This window comes from Palaemon carinicauda, chromosome 1 (assembly GCF_036898095.1).
Source record: "Palaemon carinicauda isolate YSFRI2023 chromosome 1, ASM3689809v2, whole genome shotgun sequence".
NCBI classification, from domain to species: Eukaryota; Metazoa; Arthropoda; class Malacostraca; order Decapoda; family Palaemonidae; genus Palaemon; species Palaemon carinicauda.
In genome coordinates this window covers 305234214-305251170 of record NC_090725.1, presented here as the reverse complement: position 1 = coordinate 305251170, position 16957 = coordinate 305234214, and the positions used below count along the sequence as shown (strand labels likewise).

Here is a 16957-nt window from a genome sequence, read left to right as displayed (position 1 = left end):
CTGCGGGTGTACTGTCAGGATCCGCTCTGCGAATGAAGTAGGTGATTTTCGCTCTTAGTTGTTTCAGTGACAGGTCGCTACCCGATGTTTCTCCTTTGAAGAGTTGGCCTCCACCAAAGTCAGAAGTTCTACGAAGATAGACCTTGAGGCTCTCTACCGGACATAGAGAGGCATCTTCTTTCAGGGGGCAGATTCTCCAAGGGCCCCATCTTTTGGTGGGTAGTTCATTTTTTGCGAGAAACGTCGGATCCGGGAAGAGGGTAAGGTCTCCTGAGTCTGTAAACAGGATGTGACCCTCGTCTCTTGATAATGCCACTATTTTGCTGACTCGGGCTCCTGAGGCAAGAGCAAAAAGAAATATAACTTTTTGAGTCAGATCCTTGAGAGGGCACGAATCGTTGTCCAAGTTGGAGGCAAAATGGAGCACCTTGTCCAGGGACCAAGAGATAGGTTTTGGTGGGGGTGCTGGGCGTAGACGAGCGCATGCCTTCGGCAGTTTATTGAAGATGTCGCTGGACAGATCAATCTTGAAGGCGTACAGTAGTGGTCTAGTCAAGGCCGATTTGCAGGTAGAAATCGTGTTAGCTGCTAAGCCCTGTCCATGAAGGTGAATGAAGAAGGACATGCAAAAATCAATGGTGATTTCCGTAGGATTTTTTGCCTTGACGAATGAGACCCACTTTCTCCAGGATGATTCGTATTGCCGTCGTATTCCTCGAGGAAGTCTAGACTTTTCTTCGAGATCCCAAACCTCTTCTTCGCGGCTAGGGAGAGAAAATCATGAGATGAAGGTCCCTGACTTTCGATGATGAAGCGAAGACAGTCGACTTCTGTACTTGCTGGGAGAGAACTGGGCCCGGGAGAGGGATCAGCGTGGGCTGTAGCTCCAGGACTAGGGGGTACCAATTGCTCCGGGGCCACTTGGGAGCCACTAGGGCCGCTGTCCCTTTGAAGGTTCTCAGCTTGGAGAGGACTTTCAGCAGAAGGTTGGTGGGAGGGAACAGGTAGATCCTGGACCATCTGTTCCAATCCAGTGACATGGCGTCCACTGCTTCTGCCTTGGGGTCCTCGTACGGGGCCACATAACGAGGAAGTTGATTGTTGTCGCTCGTTGCGAAGAGATCGATCTGAAGTTCTGGAACTTGGTGAGAGATGAAGGAGAAGGATCTTGTGTCTAGAGACCATTCCGACTCTATCGGGCTTGTCCGAGATAGAGCGTCCGCCATCACGTTGCGGAATCCTTGTAAGTGAACTGCAGACAGGTGGCATTTCTTCTTCTCTGCCAGACGGAAGATTGGGAGAAGCACCTGATTTATCTGGGGCGATCTTGAGCCTTGGCGATTGAGACATCGGACTACCACCGCGTTGTCCAGGGTCAGACGAATGTGGATCGAGGAAGGCGGAGAGAGTTTCTTCAGAGTGAGAAGGACCACCATGGCCTCCAAGAAGTTGATGTGAAATGTCTTGAATAGGGGAGACCATGTTCCTTGAGCCTGTTTTTGGTGGGAGTGACCTGAACTCCCGACTTCTCCCTCTGACAGTTCATTGTCGGTTTCCTTTAGAAGCTGTTTGGGTAAGAGTGGTGACTCATTAACATTACGATAAACTTGGGGCAGGAAGGCTTTCGTGTTTCCCCTAGCAAAATGGGAGGTCCATTTTTCAGATTGACAATGCCCTGCATATTTTTTGGCTGTCCTTGGGACTGCAAGGTCTTTCTTTCAAGAGTTGTTAGTAGAGTTGCTCGCTTTCAAGGCAGCAGAGGAGTTTCTGCTTCAGCTAGAGACATCATTGGTTCGTCTCCATGAGGACAGAAAGGAGAGAGTATCTCCCTCTCAGACTCGTGCCTTTGAAGCAGACCGCTTCCACCTCAATCTCTCAACCAACTCTTGAGACCACCAAAGGAAACATGCCTAAGACTAGCATGTCTACTCTCTCTGGTATGCATGTTCTTACAATAGACCCTATTACCTTCCCAAACTATTCATAGCTTCCACAAGTTCTGCAACAAGTAAACAACTGTGTGACGGACTACTGTTGCAAGCATCACTGAAGATTTACAAAAAAGTAAAATAGCCGATTATTACCCAAAAATCTAGAGGGTGCCTACATACACTACCATATTCTGTCTGACAGATGTAAGACTAAACTCTTGAATGTTCTAGATGTAAATGTTAGGTACATATATGATTGATGATGTTTATGTTAAAAAAATATTAAATCAAAGAATTTATTGAGGTTTTTTCTTACAGCTCTTGTAAGTTCTTTTGTTGTATTGTTTCCTCTTGTACTATATCTTACAAAATATTTTTCAATTAAAACATATTTCATTTACTTACAGATCAACTGGAGGCTTTGTTTTGATGTACTGCTTTTTCTACTACATGAAAAGGTCCAATATGTCAGGTGGTCTGCAGACAATTCAATTTGTTGGTTGGTCTATCCTCACCTGTTATGTTTTCTTTTTAACGCTTGGTACAGTTTCATTCCTTGCCTCCCTTTCATTCGTAAAATATATATATCGTAACATCAAAATGGATTAATGGGTTATATTTACTATTTAATTGGAGCAAATAAGATAATCTTACTGTATTTTACATTGATCGATTACATCTTGGTCAAATGCTCTTGATATTTAAAAATTTATCGACATTTATTTTCTCGACTGTTACAAGGACTTATTTCCCACAGTTAAGAGAGAAATTTTATTTCCATTCTGTGAATTACGATACTTTAGCCTCATCATTAATGTTCTGATACTGTTAAATATACTGATTTTATAGTATTATTTTAGTGTTATGGGAGTGGGTTAAAAAGGGCAAAATAATATTCTTATTACACTTTATACCGGTTATCAAAGATTTCATAGAATGAAAATATTAGAATGGCTTTAAAAATATAATTTTGAAGGAAGATATATAATATAAATTATTCTGAACTATTTGTAAGTTATCACCTGAAATATTCAATCATTTGCTAAGATTGCATTTTTAACAATTGTAGTCAGAAAACCAGCTTTTTTCTTACATTCTTACATATCAAAATGAAAGACCATGGCAGTTAATATGCCTGGAGATCATTTTAATGGAATTATACAAGGCATTACAACAGCAAAGGTACCTGATATTTATTTCATTTGTCAGGAGAATTTCTTAGTTTCACTATACATTGTAGTCTTCATTCAATCTGAACTTTGTAGCGCTTAGAACTCCTCAGCTCCTGGTCATTCTGTTATGGGAAGAAAATATATAAGTTTTAGTTGTTCTTATTGACATAGAGGTTTTCAGAATTCTACATGTAGAGACTAAATCAATATTTTTGTTTTTTCTAAGTATAAGAAATTGTTATTCAACTTTACTTGCATATCTAAAGTTCTGGGAAATCTTAAATAAGAAAGACTCCCTGTTCACTTTGTTCTCACTACACAAAATCACTTAAAAGGGAACAATAAGGTTTAAATGGTTTGAGTTCTAAATATTAGTGGAATGTGGTCACTGTACGCAGAATAATTACAATATGCGACATAAAATTTTTGGTAAAAAAAGGTAGAGGTGGTCGTCTTTTATAAAAATGTTGATCTGCATATATTTATAGGACTGGACAAATTCTTCTCCATATAGACCATGGTTAATGAATGGAAAGAGTGTGATATTTATACAATAGTTAGTCCATTTGTCAGCTGAGTAGGATTATAACTGTTGTTTATTTACTTAAAATTGTGCCTTAATCGTTAGAAGTGGGTAAATGTAATCACACCTCATACTTAAAAAGTGTCATGTAAGGAGATTTTGAAAGATCCATTTCATTTACTGCTAAAGTTCTTGTTTTCTTTTTCTTCATGTGCATAATAGACTATTTAGATGGTAAGGTTAGTGAATGTTATTTTGGTGATGTGTATTTCATGTTATGCAAGCACTGTATTTATAGTGAAATGATACTGTATTCAGTAATTATATTTTGTTTCCTAGTTGTTTTCAGGCTGCAAAGAAGAATATTTATACACTGCACACGTCTTATTTTGTCTCTGCACAACCTTTTCCAAAGCTTTTATCAATGCTTGGAGTGCCAAGTGTGAACTTTACTGATTTTATATTTTTATGAGGAAATATATAGTTAATTTAGCTAATTAACCCTATTATCTTTTTCAAGACTTTTGATACTGATATAACACAGAACTATGGAACTTTATTTTTTTTTCTAAAAAATATTTGTTAGTTTTTCACAAAATACAATAAACACTGATTTGCACATTAATTAGGGTTAGGATTTATGCATTTGGATACAGCCTGGCATTTGGGGCCTATGATGACATTGAACACCCAAATGCAATAGGGGAAAAATCTTCCAGAGGTTGGACAGCAAGATAAATGAAAGAAAGTGGAAATGGAGGTGAAATAGAAGGCTATTAAGATGATGTAGCTAGGGTCCAAGGGTACGTTTAAAAACCCTTAATTACAGTAATGCGTGCAATACACCGAGTGAGGTCCGCTGATGGAACTACTGTACCCCTTTACAGGTGTTTGTCCATTCAGTATCATTTTCTTTACATTGGTCATGATGATACGATAGGTTTTGTAGCCGAAACAGTAACAATCATAACGGGTTTTGTTCAAATGGAAATCTTGTGAATAAATAATAAAAAGCTTAGTTCAAGCCTTTTAATTAGGCATCATTATTTTATGTTTTATTTTGCATGAATATTTAAAAGCACGTTGTGCTCTGGAGTTTGAGTGGTATGCATTAGTTAGCAGTACCTTATACAATATTTCTGTATATGAAGAAATTTTCCATACAATACGAGTTGACTATGGATGGGCGATAGTTTTTTTTATTTATTTTTTCTTCGACATTAATAAAAATCATAATGTAGGTATACAGTAACAGAGTCCGCACTGGTTAGTGCATTTCATTTTTTTTTCTTTTTTTTTAATATTTTGCAGTTTGAACTGTTAATTTTCACATAATGCATAACACCATGTCCTATTGGTTACTGTAAATAACTGTTTCAATGAAAATTATTTCTCTCGAGAACTAGAGTAAAATTTAGTGTTAACTAAATAAACTAGTTCTATTTTAAAGAGAAATTAGTATAAAAGCAAACATTTGATTTTTTATCATTAAAAAAGTAAAAAAAAAAATGCAGAATGGTTTTCTTGGGCTAAAATTGACATTTTCTAAGTACTGTAAAGCTATTCTATACATAAAGATTTTGCTCAGAAACCAGATGATACCCTAAGATAATATAATAAAATGGGAAATGTAAAGTGTTCAAATGGTAATATATGTGATTAGATATTGGTTCATAAAATTTAATATAGTATACTGTACACTTAGTGACTGGTTCCCACTCTGTGGTTCCAAGCACCGAGCCAGTTTGACTATACCAGTTTACCTCCCCTATTTTAAGGAAATATAATCATGGGCAGAGTAAAAAGTCACAGAATACAACATATAAAAAACGCAGCTCAAAAATGCAGCACAAAAAGTTAGGTAAGAGTCTTGTATTTATCAAAACATTACTTCATGATTAAAGTAATAAAAAATACTGCATTGGCATTTAACATACAAAATATAAATGAACAAGAAATAATAAAGAAAATAAACACAGCAATAATATGCATCTCATTACCAACATACTATACTGGGCCATTCAGGTGAAATTTCAGCTCAAATCAGCAAGACATTGCTAAACTGGGGAATATGGAAAGTAGCATTTTTATCATATATATATCTGTTCCTACATGTATGCAAACCTTTGGACCTTTAAACAGGGATATATCTGTAATTTTTCTGAAACAGGCATTGAAGCGTTAGCAATTTTTGGCCTTGGCTGTAACAAGTACGGACGTACATTAACACTACACTCAACTGCTGGATCTTTTCTTTATTTTGTTTGTGATAAGTGTGGGATTTTTGTAAGCATCTGTGTGTACACAGGAGCTCATCAAAAGGTAAGCGTCCAATTTGACTATGTTCTTGTGAGGATAACATTTGAAGCCATGTGTACTACTATTATATAGGTTGACTGTAAGCAGTCCACCCCCTTCAGTGTTTTTATCACTCCTGATTAGGAAGACGATGAATTCAGAAGGGAGTTACCTAGAACGATGTTCAGAGCTCAATAGCTGATCAGTATCTGTGGGATCTGTTAGCTATCGTGAGCTTAGTGTAACACCTACTACAGAATTTTCTTATTGACTGGTTTCTTCGAGGAGGTTCAGCAAGGCGAGACCAGTGTGAAAGTGATCGCTGTTTGAACAGGTACTAGGTGATTGGTCCTGGACCAACACTAAAACCTAGGCAATTGATGGTAAGAAGATACTGTCATATGAAACACTCCTCCTCAAACATCAACACCTAGGCAATTGATGGTAAGAATATACTGTCATATGAAGCTCTTCTTCGATATCTCTCAGGAACAAAGTTACAAAACTCGACTGAATCCTTCATCAGGCTGGGAGGAGCAAAGAGAGGAAAGGTTCCCCTTATTTTTTTTTTTTTTTAAATGTCGGTTAACCCGAAATTGGGGGAAGTACCTTGTTAAATAGATAGATGAAGCTCTCTTACTCAAACATCAAAATCAAGGCAATTGATGGTAAGAATATACTGTCGTATGTAGCTCACCTCAAACATCAACACCTAGGCAATTGGTTGTAAGAATATACTGTTGTCTGAAGCTCTCTTCCTCAAACATCAACACCTAGGCAATTGATGGTAAAAATGTACTGTTGTATGAAGCTCTCCTTCTCAAACATCAACACCTGGGCAACTGAAGGTAAGACTATACTGTCATATGAAGTTCTCCTCCTCTTTATCATCATCTTTTGATTCTGAGGATTATTTTCCAAAGAGAGCTGATTGCATGAATTCCCATGAGAATTTGACTGTTTCCACCTAGTATCAGATCACATGGTGGATCAATACCATAGTCCATGGTTCCAGTAAAGCTGTACTGGTCTGAGGTGAACACCCCCTCCCAAAGATCAATCAATCCTGTTCAGGGCTGATCACCAATGTCGGAGCCAAATGTTCCCATCGTGTGATCGACTGACGGATCACCAGGGCAACGAGTGATAGGTCACAAGCAGCACCAATCATGTCATGGAATCGGTGATCAAGAAGATTGAGCACCCTCCACCCTCCCTCAACATTTACCAGGGGGATGGAGTAAAAGTTCGGTCTCTTTTCTTCCCTGAGGCACAGGTCAGTTCCATACCTCAAGAAGAAGAGATACCACCACTCGGTACTGGTCCTATGTGCTAGACAGCCATGAACTGTGCCTTACATGTCAGTGACTGGTCCCTGCTCTTGGCTTCAGAGCTGGGCAGACAACAGCCATTAAACAGACTACTCATCCTCTCTAGCACCAGGAATTGTTTCCCAGGAATGGAACAAGACCATTCATGAACTGATTCATTTGCATTCCAATTATATATTCCCTGATCCATATCAATTTGTTCATTCATATACTAATTAAATAGAAGATAAAATACCGGTCCTAAGAACGAGTAGACAAGCATAGATTTTCAAGTTTTGATGTACCATCAACTGACTGACGGTCAGTCACAGTAGCACCTTTTGGACAGGTGACAATAGTTGCTCTGAGGATTGGATAGATGCTGGACTCCTCATCTACTTCTATGAAAGACAACATCGAGGCAGCAGTGGAAGGAGATGTGATGTATCAGGACTACTTCATCCACTGTGTAGTATCCCTCAAGGGCTCTGGTCTTTCAAGGGAGACCACGGTCATGCCATCTGGCTTTGATTGGAGGAAATCCCTGCAATGACCATCAGCAACAGTTGGACTGCATCACCAATTTGTGCCCCAGCCAGACTCAGTCCAGGAGAGTTTTTAGGGAGCAAAAAAATAGGGAGCAATGTAGAGATATGTTACCTACTGTCAGAAGAGTGATGCCTTGCCTTGCACATTAGCTCTCCACCTTCCATCCAAATCCATTCCAGACCTACCTTCCATGTTCCATCTTTGGAAATGTGACAAGAAGTGGACCGATCCCATATTTTTGAGCTAATAATTTTGTATGACTCTCTCCAATCCTTTTCATCGATTCATCTAGAGTCGAGAGAAGGACAGAGCACGTTTTTACTTCTTTTGGCCAAACTGATACTGTATTTGTCAGGGCATATTCACCTGGAAATTTTGCTTCATACTCAGTCTCCAGAGAGAAAAACTTCACTTTTTTTGGAGACTGGAAGGACTTGTAGTGCATGCAAGGCTTCAATCATTCCAAAAGCTCGTGCCACGTAGAATGACCTCTATAAAATCTTTCCATGAAGAGATTGAGACTACTCCTCACTCCCAGGTTAAAGATAAATTACCTGGGAATGCCATTTGACTGAGAATTTTTCCTAATCTTTGTATCAACACACTTGCAGAGGTAACTTCTAGATACATGGGAAAGTAGAAAGGAAGAATTATCTCTCCTTCCCCATCCTACTCTCTTCTTCAGACACTTCTCTCCAGAAGAAAGAACCTTCGGACGTCTAGTATGCACTTTTCTCCTTCGGGAGGCAGTGACTTTTCTCGCTGGCTGCCCATCACCTTAGGGTTTGGTCAGTTACATCCTCCTGTTAGAGGGACAATTAGTGGGTGTCTTACAAAATATTTCTCTTGATGTGCCTGGTTTGCCACTGCTGACATATCCTCCTCTCAAGGAGGTAAATTTCCCGAGTTCTAGTAATGGTTTTTTTTATAAGCCAGTACAGGCCGAGCCCCTAACAGCTTTTAGATACTTATGATTAGCTGTTAGGAGGTTATAATAAGTCACCTTACTTGCTCCCGTATGGGACCAAGAAGGATGACATGTTCAGGAAAAAAAATACCTTCCTCTCTGGTTCTAGGGAATTTCCTCTACCAATGAGTGAGTCTTGCTATTTTAAAGGACAGAAGGCTAGTATACGTGTAAGGACAATTGAACTTTGTTCTTTCCTAGTTATATAAACCTGATTCCTTCACATCAAATTTGCCACCTCAATACTGCCTTTAGGACAAAAGTGGCAATTCCGTAACAAGCAGATAGGCAGAGCTTTGCCCTTGTCATTACTTATTAGCTTTTCACAATTTAATGGCCATCCCATTGCTGCTGAAGACATATCCCTATTTTAAAGGAATTGGGGTTTGTATACATTTGCTAGAAAAAATATAAATTATTTGCAATATATTTTTTTTCAATTTTTTAATAACTATAGATAAAAAATGCAATGTTTCTTCTGTACAAAAAATAGATTTACACAATTTTTATAAGAATAAGATTGGATGTTAGCTAACATAAGATAAATGAATGAATGGAAATAAAAAAAAAATATAATCCATGTTAGTAATTGGTTGTTGTTATAAGAAGTAGAACTATACAGTACAGTACTGTCAAAGTAATGATGAACAGTTAACAATGAAAAACATTTAATCATCATGTTTACAGCACCATGGCTTACCTACTAAAACTAGTAAATATAAAAGAAATTGTTTATCTTTGTATATTGGAAATGCTCTTTTATATGTTTTAAAAAATTAAGTTTCATAGTAATACTCTATATTGAAGACTCTTTAAAGTGTTTTAACTTTAAAAAAAATAGCTATGCAGTTCCGGAAAAAAGTAAGCCCATAGTAGATAAAAGATTAACAATGATGTGAAATATACTATAGTATTGGTTATAAATTTGAAAGTAAATATTAATCTGGCTATATCTTTAATAAATAACTTGTGTGGTATAAGAAACTAAATCAAGAAAAATTTATGATTTTCTGAAAATATTTCTTAGCTTCATATCACATGCAAGAATCTCTTATAAAAGTATCTGTATTCTGTAAAGCAAATCTTAAATTTTGTGGTGGTATGGTAATCTTTTAACTACGGTGTAACCAAAAAAAAAAAAAAAAACTTGAACTAGTGATGTGTTAACCCTTCTACCCCCAATGGACGTACTGGTACGTTTCACAAAACTCATCCCTTAACCCCCATGGACGTATCGGTATATCCTTGCAAAAAACTGCTATTTGCATATTTTTGATTACTTTATGAGAAACTTCAGGCATTTTCCAAAATAATGGGACCAACCTGACCTCTCTATGACGAAAATTAAGGCTGTCGGCGCAATCTAAAAAAAAAAAATATTGCAAAACGTGCTTGAAAAAGAAAAACGCCTGGGGGTTAAGGGTTGGAAAGTTCCAAATAGCCTTGGAGGTAAAAGGGTCAAGTTAGGGTGAAAAAATCATTTTAGAAGTGCAATAAATTCATTCGAAATTAATCCAACTAAATAGGATGAATTACATTATCTATCTATACTGTTAAGCATGCAGCAAAACCCAGTTTGCTTCAAATGGTTATAGTGGACAATATTTAAATCTGAAGTTCATATCATTATACCCGTCCTATTTATCAATGTTTATAGTGATTTTTTACCAAGTTACAGAGATATCAGCAGATAAAATTCATTTTTAAAGATAGAAAAAATCAATATTAGAAACAGGGAAAAGAGAAGGAGAAATAAGATTTTAACGAGGATATTAGGAGAAAATAAAGATTATATATATATATATATATATATATATATATATATATATATATATATATATATATATATATATATATATATATATTATGTATGTATGTATGTATGTGCAGGTGAAAAATGGCCGAATAAACAATCTGAACAAAATTATACTTATGAAATTAGGAAATATTTATTCAATGTGAAAAAAAGTATATATGCACAGAAAATATTTATACATTAAAGGAAAATTCACTGCATCTGATGACGAAGTTTCATGTTAAGTCGAACAATTAATTTATGAATAGTTGTTAACAATGTGATATAATTAATGTTTAACCTGTTATCGGTAAAGATAAATTAAAGAAAAGGTAAAATATCTTTCTATTAACTTAGAATAATGATTACCGTATGAAAAATATTTCACAGCAACGCGTCTCGAATAGCATCCCGTTTGCTCCAGCAAGAACGCTTACTGCCTACCTATGTCATTAGTTGTTAATTAGTGTTCTTGCCTCTTTTGAGTACGTTGAAATTAAACTTATTAAATACTGGCGATCTTTCTTGATTTTACCCATAGCCTCCAAAAAGGAGTCACGTTGATCCAAGGATCGAGGTATAATGGTGTAATATAAATTGGACGTGATTAAGAGATGTTAAAAGGGGGAAATTATTGTTTAACACTGAGCTATTTGTAGGCCTGGCAAGAACATCTGTCCTACTTTTGTGTGCCGTTAGCAGAAAAGATGCCAAGTTTAGGGTAAAGTGACCAGTGTTATTACTTTAGTTCATATTTCAAGATTATTTGTACTTTATAAATTGATGGTATGTGGAGAGTACTTTGTCATCTATTGTGTAATTATAGGGAAAATAAAATTCTTTACACAGGGGATTACCAACCTACTATGAAAATAGAAGAGTGTCATGTCTCCCAGAACCAATTAATGGGATAGAGTTGGATATTAATGTATGTGTGTAAATAGACATTTACACACACAAATATACATTATATATATATATATATATATATATATATATATATATATATATATATATATATATATATATATATATATATATATATATATATATATATATATATATATATATATATATATATATATATATATATATATATATATATATATATATATATATATATATATATATATATATATATATATATAAATTCTTGATTTAAACATTTAAAAAATACATCTAATAAATATTCAGATAATTGTGCTGTATTTTAAAAAAGTTTTTCTTTATTTGCACTGGCAAAATAGGCCTTTCCTTATATTTTGATATATATCTGGCTTATATGAGATATTTTCCTAAGTATATATTTTATTTTCTTACCTCAAGGCAAAAATCTTTCTCATTTGCTTTATTTTGTGCACTAACACTATAGATATTTCTCAGGTTATCCAAAAACTAATGAATTACCCTTTTTCCTTCATTGACAAAATACCATATATTTTGACCTACTTTCTTGTTGAGATTTGTCTTATAAGGAATATTCTGTAACAATGGATTTACTCCTAACAATTTACTTCTATTACTGTACTTTTTATGCAATTATTTTAATTTTAGAAAATACAGTAAGGAAAATAATCTTGGAAACTTGTATTTCTCGGGCACAAAAAGTAGTCTTTTGAAAATATCAATGCAAAGAAATACATTTAATGATAGAACTCATAATTACTCAATATTTTGTTTTTTAAAAGATTTATTTTTCAAATTGTTATTCAAGGCATTTGTTTTACATTTGGTTGATAAGAAAAGTTGAACTTTTGACTAAACATTTCCTGGGGCAATGCTCAAGTATTAATAAAGCAATTGTCACGTACCGTATTTGTCAGCATGTAATGTGAAGCTGAAGGAAATCTATGTATTACATTATATAATCTCCCTCATGGCAGTTTTCAGTCACAGATTACAAATTCAGTCATAAAAACAAACTACAGCAAACTATAGGCAAAATCAGATCACATATTTAATAAACCATATAAGTATATGTTTAATACAGTATGTAGTTAAGAATGTTCTATTTCCAATTACAAAGATATAAAAAAAAATATAACTAAATCAAATACAGTACTATAAGTTTTCGCTTAGGAATAAAATCTCTTACGGTCATTGTTGTCATTGAATGATGTACAGACTTAGGATGGATACGTTCCTACAGAGTGATGTGAATCTAGTTTTGATATAATTAGGAGAGCACCTAAATACATAAGCTTAGAAGTCGCCCATCAACGCTAAGGTAGTAGTAAAGTCATTATCTGGGACAAAAAAAAAAAAAAAACCACTTTATGACAAGAAAACATAACTAGAATTACAAAAAATTGGGGGTCATAAGTATAGTGTGTACTTTAAAATTAAAGTATAAATAAATACCATACCTTACTGAGAGGAATGTTAGTGATGAATGGGAGAAGCAAGAGATGTTATTGTTAGAAGGAATCCCTTATAATAAAACAAAGATTTTAAAATCCTCATTGTTTTCTACAATCTTTTTTCACTTTTATAGGGATCATAACCATTTTCCTTGTTGTTTGTCTTTTCTCACTAACCTTCATAAGACCAATCAGTAACAAATTCATTAAAACGTTACTTTAAAATTGCAAAAAAGCATGTACAAAATCATTTTCATAAGGGTTGTGCACTGGATGAGATCTACAGTTCGACAGAAGTGCAAGTGGTTTTGTTTTAAGCATGAATAATGTGAAAGGAAGATACACATGACTCATCTTAATACATGCAAGTTCTAGTAAGCACAGCATATTCCAAGCAAGATAATGTATAGCAAGACTTTTTTTTTTTTCTTTTTCCCTCGTCAAAACATGACATATTCCAAAGTGGTCATATACTGAGATTTTATTGTACTGGGTTGAGGTTAAAAGATTTGTTTTAATTTCAATTTTCCCCATTTAATATTACTTGAGGTACACAGTACAGATATTCATTTGAATGAATCTTTTTCTACATGACATATTCCAAAGTGGTTGTATGCCGAGATTCTATTATATTGGATTTAGGTTAAAAGATTTGTTTTAATTTCAATTTGCCCCATTTAATATTACTTGTACACAGTACAGATATTAATTTTAGTGAATCTTTTTCTAGGCTACTAGGGATCAGGTATCAAGAAAAATATTTTATTCAATATTTTGGTCCCAGTACCCAGAAACAGAGAAGTGTATACTTAGCTTGCATGATATTTTGACTGAATTTTTTTTATTGTTTCCTATGTCAGATGTATTAAAGGAATCAACTGATTAGGATTTCCTATTCAGATTGCCGGGAAAGATATGCATATCTCGTATTATATTGAAGGAACAACTATAAGATTATCTAATACATTACATCTAGAATCTAGGATGCTTTTCATTTATTTGTTTTGCTATAGAGGTGTACAGATTTTTATACTTTGTCTTGACTCAAGTTGGGTATAAACAGTTGTGATATACCTTTTAAAAGAGGACAAGTGTTATTATAGATGGTTACCTGTATATGGTGATTGAAGAATATTGTGACTGGAGGTGTTTTGGGGGAGGAAGTTGGAAGATGTATTTATTCTTACCTGAATGGTGATTGAACTTGGGAGAATACATTTTAGTTTAATAATATGATGTTGACCATAAAGGTTGTATGCTACATGTTATCTATAGATTGTTACAGATTACAATCCTATTGAGTTCTCATCTTTGGTTATATTTATTTAAAAAAAAAAGACAAGTACTGTTATTAATATTTTGCTTGAGGAAACCTATACCATAATCTATCTGAAATATTTTGTTTCAGTCCTTTGCAGTTATTGCTCATTCAATCTATTTTTTAGCAAGGGTATTCCAGTTTGATTAGGTCATATGGTATTCTATTTTTGATTTTATGTGATGTGTGCATGTTGTAATAAATACATACAAAACACTGATAAATTTTTCATTATCTTTTGATGGATGAATAATATGAATTTAAATGGGACATATGCATTCAGATCTTCCCGGACAGTACTATCCTGTTCATAATACTAGGTACTGTATGCAGTTAATTCTAACAGTCATGCCTTCTTAATTATGAGTATCAATACTAAACATAAGTTTTATTTCAGCCATGACCAATTTGTGGAATGAGCTTCCTAATCAGGAAGCTCAATCGGTAGATCTTTAAAAGTTCAAAGTTGCAGCGAATGTTTTTTATGATGAGCAGGCTGACATAAATCTATTTGTATAGTTTATATTTGAAAGATCTATTTTTATGATGTTACTCTTCTGAACGATTAAAAGGATATCGAAGCACTAGACAATGCAAAAACGGTGCTGTCATTGACGAATCAACGGCAACATGTTCTTAACACAAAGTTATCTGTTCATCTGGGTTGAAGAGAAACAGTTGGATAGTGATATGATTACAGAAACTATAACTGCAAAAGCAATGTATTGGAGCTGAGAATGTGGGGATTTCAACTGAGGAGGAGATGTTAATAATGTGGGAAAGCCAGAAAAATTTACTGAAAGATACAGCATCATCAGGCCAAGGAGTGAATCTAATGCCAATAATGCGATGTCATGTCCATGAGAAATTCAAGGAAAAGACAAAGTCGTTATTGATGCAGATATCATTTGCTATAAATAAACTATAAAAGGCAATTCAATTTAAAACCATACAATCAAACAGGGCAATATAAAAGTTTAGTAGCTTTCAAAGACATTCTTCTGAAATAAATCTAAAAATGCCACCAATATTATACAAGACATCCTCCCCAAGAACTTTGAGACTCAAACAGAAATCTATTACTTAGGTGCCCAGGAGTGGAGCACTTGGTCAACTAATGGCTCTCTGTAAGGAGCACCAAACAGCCATCACAATAAGGCCAGTGATGGGTCATTGTCAAAACCTCGTGGGTCAAATGAAGGTGCTAAATCTAAAGCCAACAATGCACTATCTCCAACTTTCAGGACTTTATGCTATACCTCCAAGGAGATACTATATAACACTCATTATTTACCTCATCTTATTTTCATCTATTGTATCCCAATGCTGTTACCAAATATAATAAAAGAACCTCTTTATGCTTGGCAAAAAGCCATTAGAGAAGGGGATAGCTTCTTGTGAGTAATTGTTTTGCAGCTTCCTTTGCCAAGCTAATCTGTCTCCTCATTTCCAGGCAAATGTAAACCAGCAAAACTGAGCCATTGTCCCTCTCAGTTTTATAATAAAAAACAATTCTAAAATCTTTGAAAGTTAAAAGGTTACTAGAATTAAAAACTTCTAGAGCTTGTAATACACTTCTCACATCACTGAAATTGGTTAAAATGCTATCCTCCTTTAATCCTATTTTTTTTCAATAGCTGTCAGTAAACCATTTAATTCAGCAACAAATATAGATGATACTAGGGGACGTGAAACTCTGCAATTAAGGCCAGCATTGGATTTGGATCCATCAGTAAAGATAAAAGTTGACTCACTACTGTATGTTCTTCGTGTTCCATAAAAATAGACTGGGCTCCTAAGTCAGTGATGTTCTTTATGATGCCAATAAAATATCTACAGAAAGATATCTCTGGTAAATTCCATGGAGGGGTTGGTGATATCCTAAATGGAAGAGCTTTATTTCTAGCTAAATGAAAATTGTTTATTGTTTTACACAAAACCCATAAGGTTGAGGAGATTTTGGGTGCAACTCATAACATTTAGAAAGCCTTACAAGGTTTGCAATCAGAAAGGCTAAGGAATGATGAAATCTTTGCAAGCTAAAACAATATTGAACAATAGAAGATCTATGGTGAAGGTCTAAAGGTAATTCTCCAGTGTCATTTGCATATGCAACGAGCTTGTTTTCTAGGCAAAACCACATATCATGTGTATACAGTATGAAAAGTAACGGGCCATGAACACTACCCTGAGGAACACCAGATATAACATTCCTATACTCACTGTGGTGACCATCAACAACAACCCGTTGCAATCTGTTACTTAAAAATTTCATAATGATGCTAAGAAAAGACCCACCTATTCCTAACTGAGTTTAAAAGGAAGGGCCTCATCATTAACACTGGCAAAGACAGCACTAAAATCAAGGCCAATCATACAAACTTTTTGACCACAATCATATATGTGGATTATATCAAATATGTACAGTTGGTCACAAGGGGTCCCTGGCACACTTCACTCCAAAGAGGTGTACCCTGTTGCACCCTTACTTCTCGGCAAGTAAAGAAACAGTTATTGCAGGAAGAGATGTCAGAGGTGGTGGGCAGGGCTAAATATAGGAACTCGCTGCGCAGTAAGGGGTGTGACTGGGTGCACTTCTTCAGAAGGAGGTGTACCAGGAATTCCTGTGTCCAAATGTACATGATATACATAGGCTATATATATATATATATATATATATATATATATATATATATATATTATATATATATATATATATATATATATATATATA

General features: G+C 34.9%; 1 protein-coding gene and 1 long non-coding RNA gene across 2 annotated transcripts in view; one reads left to right on the top strand and one right to left on the bottom strand.

Moving 5' to 3' along the window:
- The window catches only part of LOC137658537 (transmembrane 9 superfamily member 1-like), a 109856-nt gene extending 100054 nt beyond the window's left edge, over positions 1 to 9802 (top strand). The window contains exon 12 of the mRNA XM_068393385.1: positions 2339 to 9802. Coding sequence (XP_068249486.1) covers positions 2339 to 2540 — 202 coding nt within the window. The 3' untranslated portion in view covers positions 2541 to 9802. The remainder of the gene's footprint in view (positions 1 to 2338) is intronic.
- LOC137658545 (uncharacterized) overlaps positions 1 to 16957 on the bottom strand; it is a 104764-nt gene that overhangs the window by 3447 nt on the left and 84360 nt on the right. The window contains exon 3 of the long non-coding RNA XR_011047364.1: positions 3118 to 3225. This is a non-coding gene — a long non-coding RNA (uncharacterized lncRNA). The remainder of the gene's footprint in view (positions 1 to 3117; positions 3226 to 16957) is intronic.